Source organism: Jaculus jaculus, chromosome 9 (genome assembly GCF_020740685.1).
Source record: "Jaculus jaculus isolate mJacJac1 chromosome 9, mJacJac1.mat.Y.cur, whole genome shotgun sequence".
Taxonomy (NCBI): domain Eukaryota; kingdom Metazoa; phylum Chordata; class Mammalia; order Rodentia; family Dipodidae; genus Jaculus; species Jaculus jaculus.
In genome coordinates, this window is record NC_059110.1 from 49506905 (window position 1) to 49533968 (window position 27064).

At 40.5% G+C, this 27064-nt stretch overlaps 1 protein-coding gene across 12 annotated transcripts in view; it reads left to right on the forward strand.

The window, feature by feature from the left end:
- The window catches only part of Fam184a (family with sequence similarity 184 member A), a 155804-nt gene that overhangs the window by 73175 nt on the left and 55565 nt on the right, over positions 1-27064 (forward strand). For all 12 annotated transcript variants that reach the window (XM_045159050.1, XM_045159043.1, XM_045159047.1 and 9 more), the window contains 3 exons: positions 19719-19880; positions 22031-22152; positions 22904-23054. In XM_045159050.1, the coding sequence (XP_045014985.1) occupies positions 19719-19880; positions 22031-22152; positions 22904-23054 (435 nt within the window). The remainder of the gene's footprint in view (positions 1-19718; positions 19881-22030; positions 22153-22903; positions 23055-27064) is intronic.

A 27064-nucleotide genomic window follows, 5' to 3' on the forward strand; every position in this document is an offset into this window, starting at 1 on the left:
AGCAGCAAAGGAGAAAACATAATACATACAAAGGCAATCCCATCAGAATTACCTGGGTGGCTCAGGAATTGAACCTGGAACAGGAGACTATGCAAGTAAGTGCCTATAACCACTGAGCAATCTTCTCAGCCCCTGAAAAGGAGATTTTCACAAGAAAAGATAACAGGTTGTTGCAGTCTGGGTCGCATTGCTGTTAGAAATCACCTAACCAAGAGCAGCTTCTGGGAAAAAGAGGTTTATTTGGCTTACAGGCTCGAGGGGAAGCTCCACGATGGCAGGGGAAAACGATGGCATGAGCAGAGGGTGGACATCACCCCCTGACCAACAGAAGATGGACCACAGCAACAGGAGGGTGTGCCAAACACTGGCAAGGGGAAACTGGCTATAAAGCCCATAAGCCCGCCCCCAACAATACACTCCCTCCAGGAGGCATTAACTCCCAAATATCCATCAGCTGGGAACCTAGCATTCAGAACACCTAAGTTTATGGGGGACACCTGAATCAAACCACCACATTCTGCCCCTGGCCCCCATAAACTGATATCCATACATGATGTAAAATACAATGCATTCAGTCTGACATTAAAAGTCCCCATAGTTTTTATCAATCTCAATGATGTTCATACATCCCCATAGTTCAAGATCTTTAAACTGAGCCATAATACCAAAATATAACCTCAAAAAACCCAGAATGGCACAGAATAAATATTCACACTGCAATAGATGGCATTGGGCATAGCAAAGAAACATTCAACCAATACAAGATTTAAAACAACCAGGGCAAACATCAAACTCTGTAGCTTCAAGTCCAGCAACTCAAACCAGTGACAAATCTTCAAGTCCGATAATTCTAACCAGCAACAAGTCTCTGGCATTCCAATTCCGCCCCTCCAGCTAGGCTACTCACAGTCCTGGGAAACTTCATCGGAGCCGGCAGCTCCTCGGCAGCCATCTCATGGTCCTGGCATCTCCACTGGGTCTCCACTGCAAGCCACGGTTCATCCTCATGGCCCCATGGGGTCTCTATGCAGGCAACCAGCAAACCTGCTTCACACTGCCCATGGCCATTTCCAAAACACAAGACCGTGTTGCAAACTCAATAACCCTCTTTCCAGCATTTCTTATACTCCACGATACCAGGTAGGGTGCCAATTTGTTAATCCAGGGGGGAATAAAGCAGACTTTGAAGAACAGGACACTCCTTGAGCACTCAGGGCCCTTCGACATTCTTCCTGTTGCCCCAGCGCAGGTCAGCTAGCCCAGTCTCAAAGGTTGTAATCTCTCAGTTGCAGCTGAACGGGCAGCAGTTCACCCAAAGATTTTCCTTTCTGTGCCATATCCCTCTGCACACACCAGTTCATTTCTACGCAAAGCAACCCTGCACAACTTCTCAGGACATGGGCACAAGAGCAAGCTTCTCACACAAACTGCTAGCCCAGTCCAAGCAAAGCTATTTCTTGCCCTCATAAGCCAAACCTCACAGTCCATAGTTCTTACTGCCTTCAGGTCTTTCAGCTCTGACCAGGATAGACCATCAAGCTGTACTTACAGCACTGCAAGGCATCTCTTAGGCCAAGGTTTCAAATCCTGCCACATTCCTCTTGAAAATCAGCTCCAAAAGGCCGAAGCCACACAGTCAGATGTCTAGCAGCAATCCCACTCCTTGGTACCACTTTACTGTTGCAGTCTGGGTCGCATTGCTGTTAGAAATCACCTAACCAATAGCAGCTTCTGGGAAAAAGAGGTTTATTTGGCTTACAGGCTCGAGGGGAAGCTCCACGATGGCAGGGGAAAACGATGGCATGAGCAGAGGGTGGACATCACCCCCTGGCCAACAGAAGATGGACCACAGCAACAGGAGGGTGTGCCAAACACTGGCAAGGGGAAACTGGCTATAAAGCCCATAAGCCCGCCCCCAACAATACACTCCCTCCAGGAGGCATTAACTCCCAAATATCCATCAGCTGGGAACCTAGCATTCAGAACACCTAAGTTTATGGGGGACACCTGAATCAAACCACCACACAGGTGTTTTCTAAACATACGTACTTTTATTATATAAAACAGGCTTTAATTAGTTAGGCTTGTCAGTTACTTGCATTTTATATATTATCACTTTTAACTTTGCATAATTTTAAAGTTTTGCATATGTGAAATTTGGGGAAGAGGGGGAGGAAAGAAGGTTAGAGCCTCATGTTGGGACATTATGCACAGAGACATTGTCTGTTACCCATAACTAATAGCTAACCTCACAATACATGACCCACATTTCCCAATGAGCTTGGTCCCCATGGTGGACCATTCCATCTTTAGATTCTTCAGTTCTTCTCGTTAATTCTTTATAAATATTTCTTTGTAAGTTTTTACATGTATTATATTCATATAATTTTTCTTCTGCAAACATAACAGATATTTGGTTGTTCTTTTCATTATTTTCTTTCTTTTTTTTTCAATTTTCTTTTTTATTACTAACAACACATTTTGTATGGATACATTATGTGTTGGTGCCCACTTTTCCTTCATGCCTGTCTCCGTTTTATTGGAGACCCTCCTCAATGGGATTGTAGGTATTCCACATGGGATTATAGTTTATGTGTTATGGGAGCAGTAGTCAGTTACTTTGGAGGGAAGGGAATGCCTCTGGGCATTTTGTCTCAACCTGTGGCTCTTATCTTTCAGGGCCCCTTTTCCACAAAATTCCCTAAGCTGTGCTAGGTGAGCTTTAAGTCTACTTCAGTGATGAGCTGAAGTTTATAGGGGCACCTGAATCAAATTTCCACATTCTGCCCCTGGGCCCCATAGTTTTTATGAATCCCAATGATTTTTCAAACATTCCCATAGTCCCAGGTCTTTTAACTGAGCCATAATAACAAAAAATCCCCCCCAAACCCATAATGACACAGAATAAACATTCACACTGCAAAGGATAGCAGTAGGCATAGCAAAGAAATACTCAAGCAATACATGATTTAAACACGTCAAACACCAAACTCTGCAACTCCAAGTCCAACAACTCTAGCCAGTGTAAAGTCTCTAAGTCCGATAATTCTAACCAGCAACAAGTCTGTGGAATTCCAATTCTACTATTCCAGCAAGGCTACTTACAGTCCTGGAAAACTTCATCTGGAGCTGGCAGCTTTCCTTAGCAGCCATTTTGTGGTCCCTGCATCTCCACTGGGTCTCTACTGCAATTCATAGTTCATCCTCACGGCTCCATCAGGTCTCCATGCAGGCATCTAGCAAACCTGCTTCACACGGCCTATGACCGTTTCCAAAACAAAAGACTGTGTTACAAATTCAGTGACCCTTTCTTTCTTGCATTTCCTCCCTACTTTTTTTTTTTATTACTTATATACACAGTGTGTATACAGCCATGTTGGTACCATTGTTAGCTTCCTCCCTGTCTGCCCCCCCCCCCACCATGGGGACCAAGCTCATTGGGAAATGTGGGTCATGTATTGTGAGGTTAGCTATTAGTTATGGGTAACAGACAATGTCTCTGTGCATAATGTCCCAACATGAGGCTCTAACCTTCTTTCCTCCCCCTCTTCCCCAAATTTCACTGAGCCATGATGGGTTCATTTTAGATCTACTTCAGTGATAAGGTCTTGAGGGCCTCTGTGTTTCTGGATATCTGGTTTAGTAGGAGTTTAGTGTTCTCTGTGTCCATCTCCTTTACCCATGTGCTGGTACCAGGTTCATTAAGAAAGCAGCACTCTTGTTCATTTCCCCAATTACTTTTGGTTTCAGCTGGGGCTCTGGTGAGGTGCAGTGGGCTAATTCTCTCCACAGGATCTGTGTCCATCTGAAAAAGAAAAACAAATTCTCCAATGGGGAGTGACATCAGCTCCAGATAAACAGGATAACCATTATTATTTTAGGTGTAGGTCCTCTTGTAGCCCATGATTGGTGGGAGCTAGATAGTAGAGAGTGGGCATGTTTTTGGATATGGTTCTGACTTCTTTCCTGGCTCCAGCTATGGGTTCTGTTCCACTAAGTGGATCAGTTAGCCAAATCAAGAACAGTTGGTTACCAACCATAGCAGGTTGTTTGCTGCTGAGTAGCTTAGGCTACAAGTTCCTTGGACCGATGTTGGTCATATTCCCCCAGTCGCTCATGTTGCACCTTCTGGCACTAGATGAGCTAACTGTGTGGGGACTGACTTCCAGATTCCATCCAGGTCACTCCATGTTCCATATCAACAGCATATGGTGTCTTTGGTAATAGGGTCTTACCACTAACCTTTGGTGGGTCATCAAGTACTCTGACAGTAATTTGTCTTCTTTTGGGAAACCATGTAAGTCTTTTTGATCAACAGCTCATTGTAGATTTTAATCACATGCTGGTACTAGGAGTTACAAGCCAGCACCAAAGAAAAGAAGGAAGATAAAGATTGGTAATAAAAAAGAGATAGAGGGCTGGAGAGATGGCTTAGCAGTTAAGCGCTTGCCTGTGAAGCCTAAGGAGGCTCAATTCACCAGGACCCATGTTAGTCAGATGCACAAGGGGGCACATGTGTCTGGAGTTCGTTTGCGGTGGCTGGAGGCCCTGGCATGCCCATTATCTCTCTCTGCTTCTTTCTCTGTCTGTCACTTTAAAATAAATAAATAAGCATAAAACAAAAAAATTAAAATATATATATATTAAAAAAAAAAAGAGGTAGAGAAGAGGGGGAGAGAAAGAAACAGGAGAAGATTAAGGTTGGTCTTCATCATACCCTCTCCAGGGCCCTATGGTTCAGGTGTTCTCTCTAAAGACCTGATGAAGGTTCAACCATTTAGACTGTCCTTTAGGATGTAGAATTTTATGGGATCTTTGCCATTTGTGTTTTGTGTCCCACACCCCCTCCCTTACCATCTCCTCCCACCCCAGCCTCCTTGTTGTCTGGTCCTCGAGATGCATATTAGTTATGTCAGCATCTTGGGCAGATTCAGGTTAGGAGCCACAAATGATTGAGACCATGCAACAATTACCTTTCTGTGATTGGGTGAGTTCACTGAGAACAATCTGTTCCAGGTTTGACCATTTTTCTTCAAATGTCATTGTGTGATTTTCCCTTACCGCTGTGTAGAATTCCATCATATAGATACACCACATCTTGGTTATCCATTCGTCTAATGATGGACATCTAGGTTGATTCCAGCTCTTAGCTATTATGAATTGAGCAGCTATAAACATGGTTGAGCAAATCTCTAAACTGAGGTATGGAGCTTTTAGCTTAAATGCCCAGTAAGGGAATAACTGGGTCTGTTGGTAACTATAGTCAACCTTTTTAGGGGTCTCCATATTGCTTTCCATAGTGGTTATACCGTCTTACATTCCCACCAACACTGAAAGACGGTTCTGTATCTCCACATACTTGACAGCATTTGTTTTCATTTGATTTTTTAATGTTTGCTATCCTTACTGGGGTAAGCTGGAATCTCATAGTTGTTTTAATTTGCATTTCCCTGATGATTAGGGATGATGAACATTTGCTTAAGTGTGTATTTGCCATTTGTATTTCTTCCTCTGAGAACTCTCTGTCCAGCTGTTTGCTCCATTTTGTGAGTGGGTTGTTTGACTTTTTATTGTTTAGGTTTTTGAGTTCTTTGTATATTCTAGAAATTAAACCTCTATCAGTTGCATAGCCAGCAAAAATTTTCTCCCATTCTATGGGTAATCTATTGGCTATGCTTATTGTATGTTTGTGTGTGAAGAAACTTTTCAGCTTCATGAGATCCCAATAGTTGAGTGATTGATTGTTTAAGATCTTGTGCTACTGGAGTTTTCTTTAAGAAGTCTTTTCCCATTCCTGTATCATGGTAAGTTCCTCCTATATTTTCTTCTAGTAGTATCTAAGTTTCCAGTCTTATATGAGGTATTGGATCCATTTGGACTTGATTTTTGTGCATGGCGAGATGTGTGGCTTGAGTTTCATACATATGGTTATCCAGTTTATCAGCACCATTTGTTGAAGATGCTGTTTTTTTTTTTTTTTTCCCCAGCCTACATTGTTAAGATCTTTGTCAAATGTCAAGTAGCTGTAGTTACTTGACCCAAAGTTTGGGTCCTCGATTCAGTTTGATTGGTCCGTAATCCTGTTTTTATGCCAGTACAATGTTGTTTTTATTACTATGGCTTTGTAATATAGCTATAGATCAGGTATAGTGATACCTCCAGAGGTGTTTGTTTTGCTTAGGATATACTTGGATATCTGAGGCCTTCTGCCATACCATGTGAACTTTGAGAAAATTTTTTCTATTTCTGTGAAGAAAAATGTTGGGCTTTTTTATTGGTATTGCATTAAATCTGTACATTGCCTTAGTTAAGATTGCCATTTTCACAATGTTAATTCTGCCTATCCAGGATAATGGGAATTCTTTCTATTTTCTCAAGTCCTCAATTTCTTTCTTGAGTGTTTTTAATGTTTTCATTGTATAGGTCTTTCACAACCTTGGTTAATGTTATTCCAAGGTATTTTTTTGGTTGTTTTGCATTTGAAAATGGGACAATGTCACTTAGTTCTTTCTCTGTTTCTTTGTCTTTTGCATACAGAAAGGCTACTGATTTTTGTACATTCATTTTATATCCTGCTACTTTCTAGAGGAGTTAATCACCTTTAAGAATTTTGAGATGGAGATTCTCTGGTCTCTTATGTAGAGAATCATATGGTCTGTAAATAGGGCTAACTTAATTTCTTCCTTTCCTATTTGTATCCCTTTTATATCTTTCTCCTGTCTTATTGCTTGAGCTAGGACTTCCAATACTATGTTGAAGAGCAGAGGTGAGAGTGGATACCCCTGTTTGTTCCTGTTCTCAATGGGGATTCCTTCAGTCTCTCCTCAGTAAGTATTATTTGGTCTTTAGGAGCTTTATTAGCCTTCATTATGTTGAAATATAAACCGTCCATGCCAGCTCTCTCCAGTGGTTTGATCATGAAGTGATATTGTATTTTGTTAAAGGCCTTTCCTGCATCTATTGAAATGATCATCTGGTTTTTGTGTTTAAGCTTATTTATGTGCTATATTACATTGACAGATTTCCATATGTTGAACGACCCCTGAATTCCTGGGATGAAGCCTACTTGATCAAGGTGGATAATGCTTTTGATGTGTTGTTGAATTAATTTTGTGAGGATTTTGTTCAGGATCTTTGCATCTAAGTTCATCAGTGAAATAGGCCTGTAGTTTTCTTCTCTTGTGGCATCTCTGTCTGGTTTTGGTATTAGGGTGATACTAGCTTCATAGAAGGAGTTGGGTAGCTTTCCCTGTTCTCCAATTGTTGCAGTCCGGTTCACATTGCTGGTAGAAATCACCCAACCAAGAGCAGCTTCTGGGAAAAAGAGGTTTATTTTGGCTTACAGGCTCGAGGGGAAGCTCCACGATGGCAGGGGAAAAAGATGGCATAAGCAGAGGGTGGACATCACCCCCTGGCCAACATAAGGTGGACTATAGCAACAGGAGGGTATGACAAGCACTGGCAAGGGGAAACTGCCTTTAATACCCATAAGCCCGCCCCCAAGAATACACTCCCTCCAGGAGGCATTAATTCCCAAATACCCATCAGCTGGGAACCTAGCATTCAGAACAGAATACCTAAGTTTATGGGGGACACCTGAATCAAACCACCATACCAATTGTGTGGCAAGGTTTGAGAAAAATTGGTTTCAGTTCTTCCATGAAGGTTTGATAGAATTCAGCTGAGAAGTCATGTTGGTCCTGGACTCTTCTTTTTTGGTGAGGCTTTTGATTACCTTTTCAGTCTTGGTGGGTGTGATAGGTTAGGTTAAAAGGTAAATCTGCTCTGAGTTTTGCTTTGGTAGGTGGTATGTGTCCAGGAGTTCATCCATTTCCTCTGGTACTATCTAATTTTGTAGAGTAGAGGATTTTGAAATAAGTCCTGATGATTTTCTTCATTTCACCTATGGCTGTTGTGATCTTTCCTTTTTCTAATATCGTTAATTTGAAGTGTCTGTTTTTTTTCCACTTCATCAAAATATCTGTGGGTTTATCAATCTTGTTTATTTTTTTAAATAACCAGCTCTGTTTCATAAATTTTCTTAATTTTTTTTCTTAGTTTCCAATTCATTAATTTTTGCTGTGATCTTAATTATTTCTTTCCATCTAGAGCTTTTTGGGTTGGATTCTTCTTGCTTTTCCAGTGCCTTTAGGTGGGTTGTTATTGATTTGGGATCTCTCTGTCTTTGTTATGAAAACATTTAGTACTATGAATTTTTCTCTAAGGTCTGCCTTCATTGTGTCCCATAAGATTTGGTACAGTGTATTCTCATTGTCACTCATTTCTAGAAATTTCACAATTTCATTTTTCACTATCCATTTATTTTTTTAAAGTGTATTGTTCAGTTTCCCCAAGCTGATGGGATTCCTGGTACCATCTTTTGTTATTAATTTCTAGCAATACAGCATTATGATATTTTATCATGCAGGAAATTATGTCAGTCTTCTTAAATGGAGGCAGGCTTTATTACTCAGTATATGATCTATTTTAGAGAAGGTTCCATATGCTGCTGAGAAGACTGTGTAGTCTGTGGATTTTGGGCAGAATGTTCTGTAGATGTCTGTTAGGTCTAATTGATCTATGGTTTTGTTGAGCTCTCTCACTTCCCTTTTAATTTTGTTTGGATGTTCTATCTATTGCTGATAGAGTATTGAAGTCCCCAAATATGATGGTGTTGTTGGTTATTTGTATTTTGTTGTTGAGTAGGTTTTGTATTATAAATTGTGGTATGCCTGTGTTTGGTGCATAAAGATTTATTTTTAACATATTTTTTGTTGTTTATTTTTTATTTATTTGAGAGTGATAGGCAGAGAGAGAAAGAGGCAGATAGAGAGAGAATGGGCACACCTGGTCCTCCAGCCACTGCAAACATACTCCAGATGCATGTGCCACCTTGTGCATCTGGCTTACGTGGGTCCTGGGGATTCGAGCCTAGATCTGGGGTCCTTAGGCTTCACAGACAAGCGTTTAACCACTAAGCCATCTCTCAGCCCCTGCTTGTTTCTCATTTCTGTTTGCCGGGAATATCATTTTCCACCCTTTCACCCTAAGGAGGTGTCTGTCTTTAGTGCTGAGGTGGATTTCTTGAAGACAGAAGATTGAGGGGTCTAATTTTCTGATCCCCCCTGTTCACTTATGATTTTTGATAGGTGAATTAAGGTGATTAATATTTAGGGTAATGACTTGAGGTTTGATTTAATTCCTGTCATGTTGTGTTGGTTTATGTCGTTTGGTGTTTTCTTGGATTTGTAGGTTTTTCTGTCTTCTCCGAATTTGGTTATTGTGATCTGCTTCTTGTAGGCACTTGAGGTTAGTTATTTGAATCTTCTGTGTGGAGAATTTCCTGAAGTACTTTCTGCAGGTTTGGCTTTATTTTCATATAGTTGTAAAGCTGGGTTTTATCGTGGACAGTTTTTCTCTCACCATCTATTATGAAGGATACATTTGCTGGGTAGAGTAATTGGGTTGGAAACCATAGGTTCTTAGACTTTGCAGTGTTCCATTCCAGGCCCTTCTGGCTTTCAGGGTTTCCATTGAGAAGTCTGAACTAATTCTGATGTGGTTACCTTTATATGTCATGTGTTGTTTATCCCTAGCTGCTTTTAGGATTTTCTCTTTGGTATTGATGTTTAGAGTCTTATGTCTTGGAGAATTTCTCCTTTGGTCCGGTGTGTTTGGAGTTCTGTTATCTTCTTATAACTTGGTGGGACTATCTTTCAAGATGGTAGGAAAGTTTTCTTCAGTAATTTTGTTGAATAAATTCTCCATGCCTTTGGTCTGAATTTCTTCCCTTTCTGGTATTCCCGTGATCTGAATGTTGGGATGTTTAACAGTATCCCACAGTTCCTCAATGTTCTGTTCACAGAAATTTTTGAACCTGTTGAACCTTTTGGATTCATGAACTGTTTCTTCTGTTTTGTCTTCCAGTTCTGAGATTCTATTTATATATAGTTTCCATCCTCTGTTGAGTTCCCTTTTCAGGTCATTTTCTGATTTTCTTAATGCTTCTTGGAGCTCATCATTGCTTTTCTTTATGTCTTCATTGAGCTTAGGTATCTGGTTAGTGAGGTCCTGTTTCTTTTCTTTTCTTTTCTTTTCTTTTCTTTTCTTTTCTTTTTTTTTTTTTTTTTTTTTTTGCTTTCCTTCAGATCATTTAACTGTCATTGGAACACTTCCTGGTTCTTTTAGGTTGGGTCTAATCTAATGAGGACAGCATTCATATTATTATTGGCCCTTTGTTGCTTTTCTGCAAGTTCTATTATTTGCTTGGTCAGGGTTGCTTAGTTTGTATCTTCATTTTGGGGTTCTGATGCTATTGTCTCTTCTGTGGTTTTTTTTTTTTTGAAATTTTATTAACATTTTCCATGCTTATAAAATATATCCCATGGTAATTCCCTCCCTCCCCACCCCCACACTTTCCCATTTGAAATTCCATTCTCCCCATTACAATCATTGTAATTACATATATACAATATCAACCTATTAAGTATCCTCCTCCCTTCCTTGCTCTACCCTTTATGTCTCCCTTTTAACTTACTGGCCTCTGCTACTAAGTATTTTCATTCTCACGCAGAAGCCCAGTCATCTGTAGCTAGGATCCACATATGAGAGAGAACATGTGGCGCTTGGCTTTCTGGGCCTGGGTTACCTCACTTAGTATAATACTTTCCAGGTCCATCCATTTTTCTGCAAATTTCATAACTTCACTTTTCTTTACCGCTGAGTAGAACTCCATTGTATAAATGTGCCACATCTTCATTATCCACTCATCTGTTGAGGGACATCTAGGCTGGTTCCATTTCCCAGCTATTATAAATTGAGCAGCAGTAAACATGGTTGAGCACGTACTTCTAAGGAAATGAGATGATTCCTTTGGATATATGCCTAGGAGTGCTATAGCTGGGTCATATGGTAGATCAATCTCTAGCTGTTTTAGGAACCTCCACACTGTTTTCCACAATGGCTGGACCAGATTGCATTCCCACCAGCAGTGCAGAAGGGTTCCTTTTTTTCCACATCCCCGCCAACATTTATGATCCTTTGTTTTCATGATGGTGGCCAATCTGACAGGAGTGACATGGAATATCAATGTAGTTTCAATCTGCATTTCCCTGATGACTAGTGATGTAGAACATTTTTTTAGATGCTCATATGCCATTCATATTTCTTCCTTTGAGAACTCTCTATTTAGCTCCATAGCCCATTTTTTGATTGGCTTGTTTGATTCCTTATTATTTAACTTTTTGAGTTCTTTGTATATCCTAGATTTTAATCCTCTATCAGATATATAGCTGGCGAAGATTTTTTCCCATTCTGTAGGTTGCCTCTTTGCTTTCTTCACTGTGTCCTTTGCAGTGCAAAATCTTTGTAATTTCATGAGGTCCCAGTGGTTAATCTGTGGTTTTATTGCCTGAGCAATTGGGGTTGTATTCAGAAAGTCTTTGCCAAGACCAATATGTTGAAGGGTTTCCCCTACTTTTTCCTGAAACAGTTTCAGAGTTTCAGGTCTGATGTTAAGGTCTTTAATCCATTTGGACTTAATTCTTGTGCATGGCGAGAGAGAAGAATCTATTTTCATCTTTCTGCAGATATATATCCAGTTTTCAAAACACCATTTGCTGAAGAGGCTGTCTCTTCTCCAATGAGTATTTTTGGCATTTTTATCGAATATCAGGTGGCTATAGCTACTTGGGCTTACATCTGGGTCCTCTATTCTGTTCCACTGATCTACATGTCTGTTTTTGTGCCAGTACCATGCTGTTTTTGTTACTATGGCTCTGTAGTATAGGTTAAAATCAGGTATGGTGATACCACCAGCCTCTTTTTTGTTGCTCAGTATTATTTTAGATATTTGAGGTTTTTTCTGATTCCAAATGAATTTTTGGATTGTTTTTTCTATTTCCATGAAGAAAGCCTTTGGAATTTTGATAGGGATTGCATTAAATGTGTAGATTGCTTTAGGTAAGATTGCCGTTTTCACAATATTGATTCTTCCAATCCAGGAACAAGGGATGTTTCTCCACTTTCTAGTGTCTTCTGCAATTTCTCGCTTGAGTGTTTTAAAGTTCTCATTGTAGAGATTCTTTACTTCCTTGGTTAGGTTTATTCCAAGATACTTTATTTTTTTTGATGCAATTGTGAATGGGAGTGATTCTCTGATTTCATCCTCTGTGTGTTTGTTGTTAGCATATATGAAGGCTACTGATTTCTGTGTATTTATTTTGTATCCTGCTACATTGCTGTAGGTTTTGATCAGCTCTAACAGCTTGCTAGTAGAGTCTTTAGGGTCCTTTATGTATAGAATCATGTCATCTGCAAATAATGAAAACTTGATTTCTTCCTTTCCAATTTGTATCCCTTTTATGTGTGTCTCTTGCCTTATTGCTATGGCTAAGACTTCCAAAACTATACTAAATAGAAATGGGGACAGTGGACACCCTTGTCTTGTTCCTGATTTTAGTGGAAAAGCTTCCAGTTTTTCCCCATTTAGTAATATGTTGGCTGTAGGCTTGTCATAAATAGCCTTTATTATATTGAGATATGTTCCTTCTATTCCCAGTCTCTGTAGGACTTTTATCATGAAGGGATGTTGGATTTTGTCAAATGCTTTCTCTGCGTCTAATGAGATGATCATGTGATTTTTGTCCTTCAACCCGTTTATGTGATGTATTACATTTATAGATTTGCGTATGTTGAACCATCCCTGCATCTCTGGGATAAAGCCTACTTGGTCAGGGTGAATGATCTTTTTGATATACTCTTGTATTCTGTTTGCCAATATTTTGTTGAGAATTTTTGCATCTATGTTCATGAGAGAGATTGGTCTGTAATTTTCTTTTTTTGTTCTGTCGTTGCCTGGTTTTGGTATCAGGGTGATGCTGGCCTCATAGAAGGAGTTTGGTAGAATTCCTTCTTTATCTATTTCCTGGAAAAGCTAAAGAAGCAATGGTGTTAGCTCTTCCTTTAAAGTCTGGTGAAATTCAGCAGTGAATCCATCCGGGCCTGGGCTTTTTTTAGTTGGGAGATTATTGATAACTGTTCGGATCTCCATGTTTGTTATAGGTCTATTTAAGTGATTAATCTCATTTTAATTTAATTTAGGTAGTCATATAGATCAAGGAAATCATCCATTTCTTTCAGATTTTCATACTTTGTGGAGTATATGCTTTTATAGTATGCCCCTATGATTTTTTGAATTTCTCTGGAATCTGTTGTGATGTTACCTTGTTCATCTCTGATTTTATTAATTTGTGTCTCTTTTCTCTTTCTTTTGGTCAGATTTGCTAAGGGTTTATCAATCTTGTTTATCCTTTCAAAGAACCAACTCTTTGTTTCATTAATTCTTTGGATTGTTCTTTTTGTTTCTATTTCATTAATTTCTGCCCTAATCATTATTATTTCTTCCCGTCTACTGATTTTTGGTTTGCCTTGTTCTTCTTTTTCCAAGGCTTTAAGGTGAAGCATTAGGTCGTTTACTGCGATCTTTCTAATTTCATAACATAGGCACTTAAAGGATATAAATTTACCTCTTAGAACTGCCTTCATTGTGTCCCAGAGATTTTGGTATGTTGTGTTCTTATTATCATTTGACTCTATAAATTTTTTGATTTCCTTTTTGATTTCTTCATTGACCCATTCATCATTTAGTAGTGTATTGTTTAGTTTCCATGATTTTGTGTATGCTCTATATCCTTTCTTGCTACTGATTTGTAGTTTAATACCATTGTGGTCTGATAGAATGCAAGGAATTATTTCAATTTTCCTGAATTTGTTAAGATTTGCTTTGTGTCCTAATATATGGTCTATTTTAGAGAATGTTCCATGTGCTGCTGAAAACAATGTATATTCTGCAGCCTTTGGATGAAATGTCCTGTATATATCTGTTAAGTCCATTCCTTCTATGACCTGATTTAGTTCAGATGCCTCTCGGTTTATTCTTTCCTGGGATGACCTATCAATTGATGAGAGTGGGGTGTTAAAGTCACCCACCACCACTGTGTTTGGTGTTATCTGTGACCTTAGTTCTAATAGTGTTTGTTTGACAAATTTGGGAGCCCCCATGTTAGGTGCGTATATGTTTAGGATTGTAATGTCCTCCTGTTGGAGTGTGCCCTTAACCAATATAAAGTGACCTTCCTTATCTTTCTTGACTAACGTCGGACTAAAGTCTACCCTGTCTGATATTAGGATAGCAACCCCTGCTTGTTTTCTAGGCCCATTTGCTTGAAACACCGTTTTCCAACCTTTCCCCCTAAGATAATGTCTATCCTTTGTAGAAAGGTGAGTTTTTTGGAGACAACAAATTGTAGGATCCTGCTTTTTAACCCAGTCTGCAAATCTATGTCTTTTCGTTGGGGCATTGAGGCCGTTGATATTAAGAGATATTATTGAAAGGTGTGTATTTATGTTTGCCATTTGTGTGTGTGTGTGTGTGTGTTTCTGGTTCTACCTGCGCTCTCTTCTGTTAACTAGTATTTGAGTATTGCTTGTTTTTTCTAGGTTCCTTATCTGTGTGCTTTTCCTTTTGTTCAGCATGGAGGATTCTATCAAGTATTTTCTGTAGAGCTGGTTTTTTCTTCAAATACTCCTTTAACCTGCTTTTGTCATGGAATGTCTTTATTTCTCCATCTATTTGAATGGATAACTTTGCAGGATAAAGTAACCTTGGTTGACTGTTGTTATCTTTCAGAACTTGGAATATATCACTCCAAGCCCATCTGCTTTAAAAGTTTGTGTTGAATAATCTGCTGTAATCCTGATGGGCTTGCTTTTGTAGGTAACTTGATTTTTCTCTCTAACTGCTTTCAATATTTTTTCTTTGGTGTGTGTGTTTGGAAGTTTGATTATAATATGGCGAGGAGAGGTTCTTTCTGGGTTTTGTCTGGCTGGGGTTCTAAAGGCTTCCTGTATCTGTATTGGCACCTCTTTCCCAATTTGGGGGAAATTTTCCTGTATGATTTTGTTGAAGATGCGTACTATGCCTCTGGAGTGGAGTTCTTCTCCTTCTACTATGCCCTGAATTCTTATATTGGATCTTTTCATAGTGTCCCGAATATCTTGAAATTCCCACTCATACTTTTGTATAAGTTTGTCTTTCTCTTTGTTGGACTGCATTAGTTCTGCCACCTGGTCTTCTAGCTTAGATATTCTGTCCTCTCCCTCATCCATCCTACTGGTGAGATTTTCTACAGAGTTTTTTATTTCATTAACTGTGTTCTTCATTGCTAGCAATTCTGACTGGTTTTTCTTTATTATTTCTATTTCCCTATTTATGTCTTGTATTGCCTTCTTTATTTCATTAAATTGGTGTCCTGCCTCTTCTTTGATTTCCTCTTTGATTTCTTCTTTGATTGTTTTCATGTGTTCTTTGACCTCTTTGAACATATTTATAATCATTCTTTTGAACTCTTTCTCAGGCATTTCCTCTAACTCTTTCTCACTCGAGGACATTTCTGATCCATTAATACTTTTAGGTGGATTTATATTGTCTTGCTTTTTAGTGTTTCTTGTGTTATAATGCATATATTTTTGCATTTTGGATTAAGTTAATGTTTGGATTTTCTAGCTAGCTGGGTATTCTTAGCTGTATCATTTGGTTTGATGTAATATATTTTCAGGGTCGGACCTTAAGGTGTTAGGTGTGGCTCTTAAAACTCTCAGAGTATCTACAAAGATATTCTTAGGGGTTGAGTTTCCCTGCTATAGGAGTATTCAAGCAGGCTGAGTGGAATAAAATACAGGTAGATTCTAAAATTTAACTAAACACTGTACACATTCAATCAAAAACAGCCCCGAGTATGTATGCAAGAGTAGTTATTATAACGACCAGATCCTCTATCAACAAAGAGGTTAAGATTTCTGGTCTGTTGAGGGATCCAAGTCAGCTTGGGACCAAGTGAGACCCTTCCCTGGTGCAATCCCAGTTACCTTGGATGATTTTGGCCTCAGTCAAGTTGCTGCCTGGGTCGTCGGGCTGCTGTTCTGAATTCTGGAGCTGGGCACTTGCTTTTCCTGCGGGTTAAACTGAGCTGCTGCTGCTGCCTCTGCTGCTGCTGTAGCTGCCACTGCTGGAGCCACCACTGCTGCTGAAGCTGCTGATGCTGTGTCTACTGCCGTTGCTCCCCCTGAAGCTGCTGCTGCCCAGTCTGACGCTGTTTCCACTCCTGGGTGTGCTGCTGCTGGGGCTGCTGTTACCGGTGTTGGAGCCGCTGATGTTGCTGCCGAACTCTGCTCCTGCTTGGGTCCTGCTGTCAGCCCAAGTTGGCGTGGCTGGGTCCTGGGCCGCTGCTCTGTTCGCCGGAGCTGGGCTCAGGCGGTGGGGGAGGGGAGGGAGCCGCAGCTGCTCTGGTTCTTTCGCTGCTCCAAGCGTTCTTCTAACTTGTGGTCTGCTCCTCCGTTGCTTGCTGCCGCTCTCCCCTTAAATTTCCCGAGATGCGGAGAGCGCCGGTGTGAGGGAAAGCTCCCGCACCTGGCTTTTCCTGCGGTTCGAGCCGAGTCTGGCGGTTTTCTCGTGCGCCGCAGGTGCGGCGGTTGGCTGAGCTGCCGGAGCCGCTTTTCCCGCCTGTGCAGGCTCTGGATGCTCTGGAACTCTTCTACTTCTCTGCTGCTGCTTCAGTTTCCTACACACCTCACTTTTTAGTAAAAGTGTGTATTTTGCTGAGTTTTTTTGGTCTTTTTCCCCCCTAGGCTGCTTTGGCGTGGTACCTACGCCGCCATCTTAACCGGAAGTCTCATCTGTGTTTTGATTAGAGACATCCACTGTGGGACCCTGCAATATTGTTGGATTTACTTGCAGTTGAATTTTCATGTTATACCTTTTGTGCTATGGTCTGCCCATCACAGTCAGTGTAGGAGTCATATTTAATTAAGGAGAAAGCTGTAGTACCCTTGAAGTATCTTCAGTGATTATTCCCTTTTATGTTTGCTTCCACTAGGCTTCTGAATGCAATGGGGTGTGTCTACTCAAAGGGAATGATCCCAAGAGGCTCATTCCCTTCCTCCCCACCTCTGCAGCCCAGCCACAACACCAGTCTGCTTTGTCCCCTTCCCCACTACCCATTGTCCCCTCAGGTCACTTGACCATGCAGTCCCATTCCCAGAATAACAGAACAACAAGCCCCTTCATCAGGTCCCTGGGAGGAACACTAGCCTGCTGGCCTGGCTCCTTGGGCAGGGGTGGGGGGTGGTGGCAAATGCGAGAGCATTTGCCAGCTGGGAGGTGCATGTGGAGCTACACTAGCCTTTTGGCCTAGGTCCCCCTGCCTGTGGTTAGTGCAAGAGTCACCTGCCACTGGGACAATGGCTAGGATGGCTGATGGAGGGCGTTGGGGACTGGTGGGCTACCTAAGAGTGTGGGAATCAGTGGATTTCCTGCTTTCCTCCTCCTGTGCCCTTCTCCTGGAGATCTGTTAGAGTCTGCTCACTCCTAGAAGTCCCAGTGTACCCTAAACATCTTGTCTTTCCTTCCCTGGGAGGTGCATCATGGTTAGGCAAATGTTATCTTGACTGGAAGTCCATGTCTTTCTTGCATTTCTTATACTCCACAATACCACTTCATGATGGCAGGGAAAATGATGGCATGAGTAGAGGGTGGACATTACCCCCTGGCTAAAATAAGGTGGACAATAGCAACAGGAGAATGTGGCAAACACTGGCATAGGGGAACTGGGTATAACACTCATAAGGCCACCCACAACAATATACCACTTACAGGAGGCTTTAATTTCCAATTGCAATCAGCTGGGGAGATTAGCGTTCAGAATACCTAAGTTTATGGGGACACCTGAGTCAAACCACTACAAAGACTTTCAGGTTGTTTATTTACAGGATCATTTCATCTCAAAATAGGGCTAAGTTGACTTCCTCCTTTCTAATTTGAGTCCCTTTTCTTTTCCCCGTGTTATTGCTTAGTACTTCCAGTTGAAGAGCAGTGGTGAGAGTGGGCATCCTGTCTTGTTTCCAATCTTAATGGGAACTCCTTGAATCTTTCCTCATTAAGTATTATTTGGGCTTTGGGTTCTTTATAAATAGCCTTTATTGTGTTGAGATATAAACCCTCCATGCCTATTCTTTCCAGCATTTTGATCATTAAGTGGCATTGTATTTTGCCAGAGGCCTTCTCTGCATCAATTGAGATGAGCATGTGGTTCTTACGATTAAGTTTATTTATGTGGCATATTACGTTGACCGATTTCCATATGTTAAACCATCCCTACATTGTGGGAATGAAGCGTGTTTGATCAAGGTTGATAATGCTTTTGATGTGTTGTTCAATTCGGTTTGTGAAGATTTTGTTCAGGTTCTTTGAGTCTAAATTTGTCAGGGATATTGGCTTATAGTTTTCTCGTTGCATCTCTATCTTGTTTTGGTATTAGGGTGTTGCTAGCTTCATAAAAGGAGTTGGGGAGGATTCCCTGGTCTCCGATTATGTGAAACAGTTTGTGAAAAATTGGTTTCAGTTCTTTCATGAAGGTTTGATGGTATTCCTCTGAGAAGCCATCTGGTCCTGGACCTTTCTTTTTGATTACCTTTTTAATCTTCATGGATGTGATAGGTTTGTTTAGGAAATTAACCTGCTCTGAGTTTAGTTTTGGTAGGTGGTATTTGTCTAGGAATTTATCTATTTTTTCCAGGTTATCCGTTGTTGTAGAGGTTTTGGAAGTATCCCTGATGCTTCTTCCAATTCTATTGATGTCTGTTACAAACACTTTCCTTTTTCATTTTGACTTTGTTAATTTGAGACACCTCTTTCTCTCTCTCTTTGTCTGTCTGTCTGTCTGTCTGTCTTTTTGCTTAATCAAATTGGCCAGGGATTTATCAATCTTGTTTATTTTTTCAAAGAATCAGCTTTTTGTACATCAATATTTAAAATTTTTAAATTAGTTCCCAGTTCATTAATTTGTGGTCTGATCTTGATTATTTCTTTCTGTCTGGAGCTCCTAGGATTTCATTCCTTCTTGTTTTTCCAATGTCTTTATTAAGACAGGTTATTAGTTTGGGATCATTTTAAATAGCTTTCTTTCTGGTATATGTCTTTATAAGGATGAATATTCAGTTATTCTTAAATTATGAATTTAATTTTCGTAGAATTTTCATAGGTTTGAACATTTTTTAAAAAGTGAGGTTTTTACTCCATGGTGTTTTCTTGGGAAATATAAAGTATTTCATATATGAATTTTGTTGCTAGGATGAGAGGATAGCAACTGGACTAATCAACAAATGACCATGAGCTCCTAAGTCTAACTTAGAGATTTCATGAGGAATCACAATTTACTCTTAAGATATGCTTAGCAGATTATAAATATCATCCTAAATTTACCACATTAGTAAAGAGAAAGAGAATTATAGTTATATGAAATATAAATTATTAAATTTTAAAGAATAGCTTAAATATTTTACATTTTTCAGTTGTTAATATAATCCTATCTTGCTTCAGTTCCTTTTCATAAGAATTTAATTATATGGAAGACCAGAAATCCTCTTTAACTCAAGAGCTTAAGAGGGTTATATAGCCCTGTCTTTGCATGGTGGTTCTAAAAAAAAGACAACTGTAAACATGGGCATCTTCAAAACATGACCTGACACAAACATTAACATGACTGTTTCTTCCAAGTTTATGAAGAGTTCTTTCAGTGAAATTGCAATTTAAGAAGAAACCATGAGACTGAAGTGTATTTCAGTGCCGTGAAGTATGGTAAAAGTTCTCTGTTTCCTTGCAGATTGGCCGCCTCCAGAATCTGGTAAGGAAAAGTGAACAAGGGCTTGGCTCTGCTGAGGGACTCATTGCTAGTCTTCAAGACTCCCAAAACAGGCTTCAGAGTGAGCTTGATGTGACGAAAAGCAGGCTAAAGGAGACCAAAGACACACTGGTAAATGTTGAGGTAATATAATTTAATTACTTTGCTTAAAACTTATTTTAAACATCATGGTATGTAAGTACTATATTAATTCCTAAGGTACCATATCAAATTTGTACAGGTGATGTGACTTAAATGAACAGACATTTGTCCTCTCACAGTTCCAGAGGTGAAAGTTTAAATGAAGGCAGAGGGCTGTAGAGGGATGGCTTAGCAGTTAAGGCATTTACATTCAAAGCCAAAGGACCCAGATTTGATTACCCAGGACCCACATTAGCCAGATGCACAAGGCAACGCATGCATCTGGAATTCATTTGCAGTGGCTAGGGGCCCTGGCATGCCCATTCTCTCTCTCTCTCCCTTTCTGTCTCCCCCATTTTCTGTCAAATAACCAAATTAAAAATAAAATATTTAAAATGAAGGCAGAGTTATTCTCTTACAGCTCCTTCCTTTTGTGAAACTTTGTAATCCTAGACATTCTTTGCATTCTCTGCTTGTCTTCACAGTACCATATTTTAAAAAAGTTACTGATTTTCAAGTAAAGAGAATGAGAGAGGGAGATAGAGAATGAGAATAATCATGCCAGGGCCTTGTGCCACTGCACATGAACTCCAGATGCATGTACCACTTTGTGCATATGGTTTTATGTAGGTAACAAGGAATCAGACCTGAGCCTGATAGCTTTGTAAGCAAGTGCCTTTAACCACTGAACTGTCTCTCTAGCCCAACACACCATCACCTTATCAGCTTACTAGTCATGTTGCTTTAAGGGCTCACTCTGTTCCAATATGACCTCATTTTAAGTAATTACATCTTCATAAACCCATTTACAAATAAGGCTATGTCCCGAGGTGAGGTGAGTCCAAAGGTTATGACTTTTATGTATCATTTTGTAAACAGAATTTGGTCTGAGGATGTAGTGGCCATTTGCCTAGCGTATGTGAGGCCCTAAGTTCAGTCCTTAGTGTTGCAAATGTGCAGTTTAACCCGTAATAATTAGTATGTGTAAATTTTTGTCCTAGAAATTTTATATATAGTAAATAACTGCTTATCTGTCTTAAAAGGCTCTGCTTTCTTCCTTCCATATAAGTCTAGTAGAGTTTTAGATTACTTAGGAAGTAAAGAACTCATAAAGCAGGGGCAGTGATAGCCAAGGAGTTCTTGCTTAACCTTTTCCCTCACAGAGGTAGAATGCAGGCTCTGTACTTAGGCTGGTGGTGTGTGATTCTGCATCCACCACTGACTGTGTCCTTGTGGGTAAACCTCAGTTTCCTCCCTAGCTGGCTTTGTTTGTATAAATCTGAATGTAGTCTTCAAACACTGCTGTTAGGAAGTGGGTGATCTAGAGCAGGCTGTCATAGTAAGAGGACAGACTGTCATCTGCTCCTCTTTTGTCTGGTGTCTCTAAATCAGCTGCACTGCTGGCTGTCCAAACAGGTCACCTCCAGCCCCTGGCTCTGGAGAGCCATTTTATTTATGCTAATCTACAGGGATTTCTTGTGTATTGTATCATTACCATACACTAAGCACATGGGCCTATAGCTTAAAGTTATATAATAAAATCACTTAGCTGGCTGAATTCTGTTTAATTCTCTTAATCATCAAGGGGATATAGCTGTAATGTTTAAGTTTTGGACAAATAACCTCTTTTTACTCTGAGTCTATTTGAATTTGAGTAACATATTTGTGTGATATGTGTACACATAAAAGTAATTCAGTAGTCTATTGTTAGATACGGTGTAGTTTACATAGCAAATGTTAACTTTACACTATTTAAATAATTTGAAGGAGTAAGTAATTTGAAAGACCATAAGCCTAAATATAAATTAGGTAAGAACATTTTAAGCTGGGCATGGTGGCACACACCTTTCATCCTAGCACCCGGGAGGCAGAGGTAGGAGGATCACGGTGAGTTCAAGGCCACCCTGAGACTACATAGTGAATTCCAGGTCAGCCTGAGCCAGAGTGAGACCCTACCTCGAAAAACCAAAAAAAAAAAAAAAAAAAAAAAAAGAACATTTTAAATATAAAATGTATTCCAGGCACCTCGTTGTCAAGATATAGCATTATCAGTTGCTGTACTATAAGCCTTTAAAAGTTGTGGTACAAACACTATACTTACCTGTGACCAGTAGTGAAGACTAGTCTTCACTGAAAGGCTTATTGTTCTCCAGGCTGTGCTAGAACATGAGAGGCACCAGCATGAAGCAGAGCTTGCTGCTGTGAAGAAGGAGGAAAAGCTCAGGGTGGACAGGATGGCCCATGACTTGGAGATAAAATGGACTGAAAATCTTAGGTATGCTTTATACTGTGTAATTCAGTCTTACTGAAGCTTATGAGCAAGGATATTTTCCTGTTTTCTGGCTTATTGTGAAAGACATACTAACAGTATTTTTTGTTTGTTTGTTTGTTTTTTTGAGGTAGGGTCTCACTCTAGCCCAGGTTGACCTGGAATTCCCTATGTAGTCTCAGGGTGGCCTTGAACTCATGGTGATCCTCCTACCTCTGCCTCCCAAGAGCTGGGATTAAAGGTGTGCACCACCATGCCCGGCTCTAACAGTATTTTAAATTCATTTTTCCCACAATTAGATGTAGAGATTTTAGAATTTACTTTTTTTTTTTTTTTTTTTTTTTTTTTTTAAGGCACAATCTCTTGCCTAGGTTGACCTGGAATTCACTAGGTAGTCTCAGGAGGTCCTAGAACTCACAGCGATCCTCCTACCTCTGCCTCCTGAGTGCCGGGATTAAAAGCATGCACCATCTCATTTGGCCAGATTTACTTTTTTCTGATTTTATTTTCATGAATATAAAAAGGCAGAGCACTAACCTGAAGGAGCCTACTGCTACATTTTGGTGCCTGTTCTGCCATTGATAACCTGTAAATGAATAGTCTTGGTTAAGTTCCTATTTTATGAAAGATACCCTACCCAGACTTATAGACTCTCAAGAAAGGTGAATTAAGCAGTTAGAAATCTGTGATTGACAATATAACACTTCCTGAGGGGACAATTCACTTTGCACCACTAATTCCACGTGGTTTATTTTAGACAAGAATGTTCTAAGATTCACCAAGAGCTAAGGCTTCAACATGAAGAGGATAAGAAATCAGCAATGTCTCAGCTGCTGGAGCTGAAAGAGAGAGAGAAAAGTGCAGCCAGGGATTCCTGGCAGAAGAAAGTTGAAGATCTCTTAAACCAGGTAGTTGATTTCCTTGACATTCTCTGGTTGAGGAAATATAAAATACTGCATGATAACTCATTGTATTTTGTTATTTTTCATAGGGTAGGCATAAAAAAATAAGTCATAGATGTGAAACATTGTGCTAAATAGTAAAAGAATTTATGTTTTAGTTTGTTATTTGAACTCAACATACAGATTTTAAATGGAAAAGGCAGCTATTTTTTTAAAATACAGATTACTTTAAGCTACACTCGGCAAAAGAAGATAACATTCATTAAGTGTATCCTGATTACCTAAAAAAAATAAATAAACTATTGAAAGGGAACAATTTACTTTCTTTTACCATTGGGCTTATGCTTTAAATACCATGAAAAAAGTATCACATAAACATAATGTGGTAATATTTCTAGATATAGCTTCTTTATTTAATTTATTTATGAGAGATAGAGAATAAATGGATACATCATGGCCTGTAGCCACTGCAAATGAACTTTAGATGCATGCACCACCATTTGCATCTGGCTTACTTGGGTAATGAATCAAAACAAGGGTCCTTAGGTTTTGCAGGCAAGTATCTTAAACACTAAGCCATTTCTAGCCCTGTATTTTTGTAAACATGTTCTTTAAAATTTTTTTTTTGGATTTATCTTTTTATATTTATTAGAGAGAGGGAGAGAGTGGGTGCACTAGGGCCTCTAGACACTGCAAATGAATTCCAGATGCATGTGCTACCATGTGCATCTGGCTGATGTGGGACCTAGAGGATCAAACCTGAGTCCTTAGGCTTTGCAGGCAAGTGCCTTAGTTGCTAAGCCATCTATCCAGCCCAGCATGTTCTTTTATTTTCAGAATATTTATAACAAGAATAAAAATAATTGATAATTCACTTATTTTAGCAAACTCTGAGTTGATGAATTCTTAGCATTCTTTGGTTAACCCAGTGATTATTAAATTTAACTGACTATATGAGTTAATATACAAATGCTGGACTAGAGCACAAAGCAACTTTTCATCTAGTGGCAGAAATCCTCTGTTATTTTTCCAGTTGTGATCACAAAGTATTTCACAATACCAGGACATACTTTTGTTATATAGTTGTTCTGTACCTGCAGACATGTAAGGTGGATGTTCTGTACCCGTAGACATGTAAGGTGGTTGTTCTGTACCCGCAAATATGTAAGGTGGAGGTTCTGTACAAGCAGACATGTAAGGTGGAGGTTCTATACCTGCAGATATGTAAGGTGGAGGTTCTGTACCCGTAGACATGTAAGGTGGAGGTTCTGTACCCGCAAATATGTAAGGTGGAGGTTCTGTACAAGCAGACATGTAAGGTGGAGGTTCTATACCTGCAGATATGTCAGGTGGAGGTTCTGTACCTGTAGACATGTAAGGTGGAGGTTCTGTACCCGCAAATATGTAAGGTGGAGGTTCTGTACAAGCAGACATGTAAGGTAGAGGTTCTATACCCGCAGATATGTAAGGTGGAGGTTCTGTACCCGTAGACATGTAAGGTGGAAGTTCTGTACCCGCAAATATGTAAAGTGGAGGTTCTGTACCCACAGACATGTAAGGTGGAGGTTCTGTACCCGCAAATATGTAAGGTGGTCATTCTGTACCTGCAGACATGTAACATGAATGTTCTGTACCTACAGACATGTAAGGTGGTTGTTCTATACCTGAAGACATGTAAGGTGGCCTTTCTATACGTGCAGACATGTAAGGCAGTTGCTCTGTACCTGCAGACATGTAAGGTGGATGTGGTGTACCTGCAGACATGTAAGGCAGTTGCTCTGTACCTGCAGACATGTAAGGTGGAGGTTCTGTACCCGCAAATATGTAAGGTGGAGGTTCTGTACAAGCAGACATGTAAGGTGGAGGTTCTATACCTGCAGATATGTCAGGTGGAGGTTCTGTACCTGTAGACATGTAAGGTGGAGGTTCTGTACCCGCAAATATGTAAGGTGGAGGTTCTGTACAAGCAGACATGTAAGGTAGAGGTTCTATACCCGCAGATATGTAAGGTGGAGGTTCTGTACCCGTAGACATGTAAGGTGGAAGTTCTGTACCCGCAAATATGTAAAGTGGAGGTTCTGTACCCACAGACATGTAAGGTGGAGGTTCTGTACCCGCAAATATGTAAGGTGGTCATTCTGTACCTGCAGACATGTAACATGAATGTTCTGTACCTACAGACATGTAAGGTGGTTGTTCTATACCTGAAGACATGTAAGGTGGCCTTTCTATACGTGCAGACATGTAAGGCAGTTGCTCTGTACCTGCAGACATGTAAGGTGGATGTGGTGTACCTGCAGACATGTAAGGCAGTTGCTCTGTACCTGCAGACATGTAAGGTGGAGGTTCTGTACCCGCAAATATGTAAGGTGGAGGTTCTGTACAAGCAGACATGTAAGGTGGAGGTTCTATACCTGCAGATATGTCAGGTGGAGGTTCTGTACCTGTAGACATGTAAGGTGGAGGTTCTGTACCCGCAAATATGTAAGGTGGAGGTTCTGTACAAGCAGACATGTAAGGTAGAGGTTCTATACCCGCAGATATGTAAGGTGGAGGTTCTGTACCCGTAGACATGTAAGGTGGAAGTTCTGTACCCGCAAATATGTAAAGTGGAGGTTCTGTACCCACAGACATGTAAGGTGGAGGTTCTGTACCCGCAAATATGTAAGGTGGTCATTCTGTACCTGCAGACATGTAACATGAATGTTCTGTACCTACAGACATGTAAGGTGGTTGTTCTATACCTGAAGACATGTAAGGTGGCCTTTCTATACGTGCAGACATGTAAGGCAGTTGCTCTGTACCTGCAGACATGTAAGGTGGATGTGGTGTACCTGCAGACATGTAAGGCAGTTGCTCTGTACCTGCAGACATGTAAGGTGGAGGTTCTGTACCCGCAAATATGTAAGGTGGAGGTTCTGTACAAGCAGACATGTAAGGTGGAGGTTCTATACCTGCAGATATGTCAGGTGGAGGTTCTGTACCTGTAGACATGTAAGGTGGAGGTTCTGTACCCGCAAATATGTAAGGTGGAGGTTCTGTACAAGCAGACATGTAAGGTAGAGGTTCTATACCCGCAGATATGTAAGGTGGAGGTTCTGTACCCGTAGACATGTAAGGTGGAAGTTCTGTACCCGCAAATATGTAAAGTGGAGGTTCTGTACCCACAGACATGTAAGGTGGAGGTTCTGTACCCGCAAATATGTAAGGTGGTCATTCTGTACCTGCAGACATGTAACATGAATGTTCTGTACCTACAGACATGTAAGGTGGTTGTTCTATACCTGAAGACATGTAAGGTGGCCTTTCTATACGTGCAGACATGTAAGGCAGTTGCTCTGTACCTGCAGACATGTAAGGTGGATGTGGTGTACCTGCAGACATGTAAGGCAGTTGCTCTGTACCTGCAGACATGTAAGGTGGATGTTCTGTACCTGCAGACATGTAAGGCAGTTGCTCTGTACCTGCAGGCATGTAAGGTGGATGTTCTGTACCTGCAGACATGTAAGGTGGATGTTCTGTACATGCAGACATGTAAGGTGGTTGGTCTGTACCTGCAGACATGTAATATGGTTGTTCTGTACATGCAGACATGCATGACTTCTCAGTAGTGTATAGGCCTGAACATTTGTGTACTTTTCCTAAACTTAAGGTGTTCCTCTGGAAAGGGACAATAGGCATGTATACTCTTGAATCATTTGAAAAGTTTGAAATTTATACAGAAATAAGAACAAGGGCGCGCGGCACGGCGGGAACGTGGCGCGCGGCAGCGGGGCGCGCGCCTAGCTGGCGGGACCGTTAGCTCCAAAGGGAACGCTGCCGGCGATGATGGAACAGTCGCTGCCGCCGGCACCGGAGCCGACCTTGGGGTCGACCCCGGGCCGGAGCTGCAGACGGCGGGAAGCCGAGTCTCCACCGGCGCCGGGAAAAAGATGCAGAACAAAAGGGCAGTCTGGACTTTACTTGTTTGGAAGATGCATGGTGGGCTGCATCTTGTGAAGTACTCTGTTTTCCCA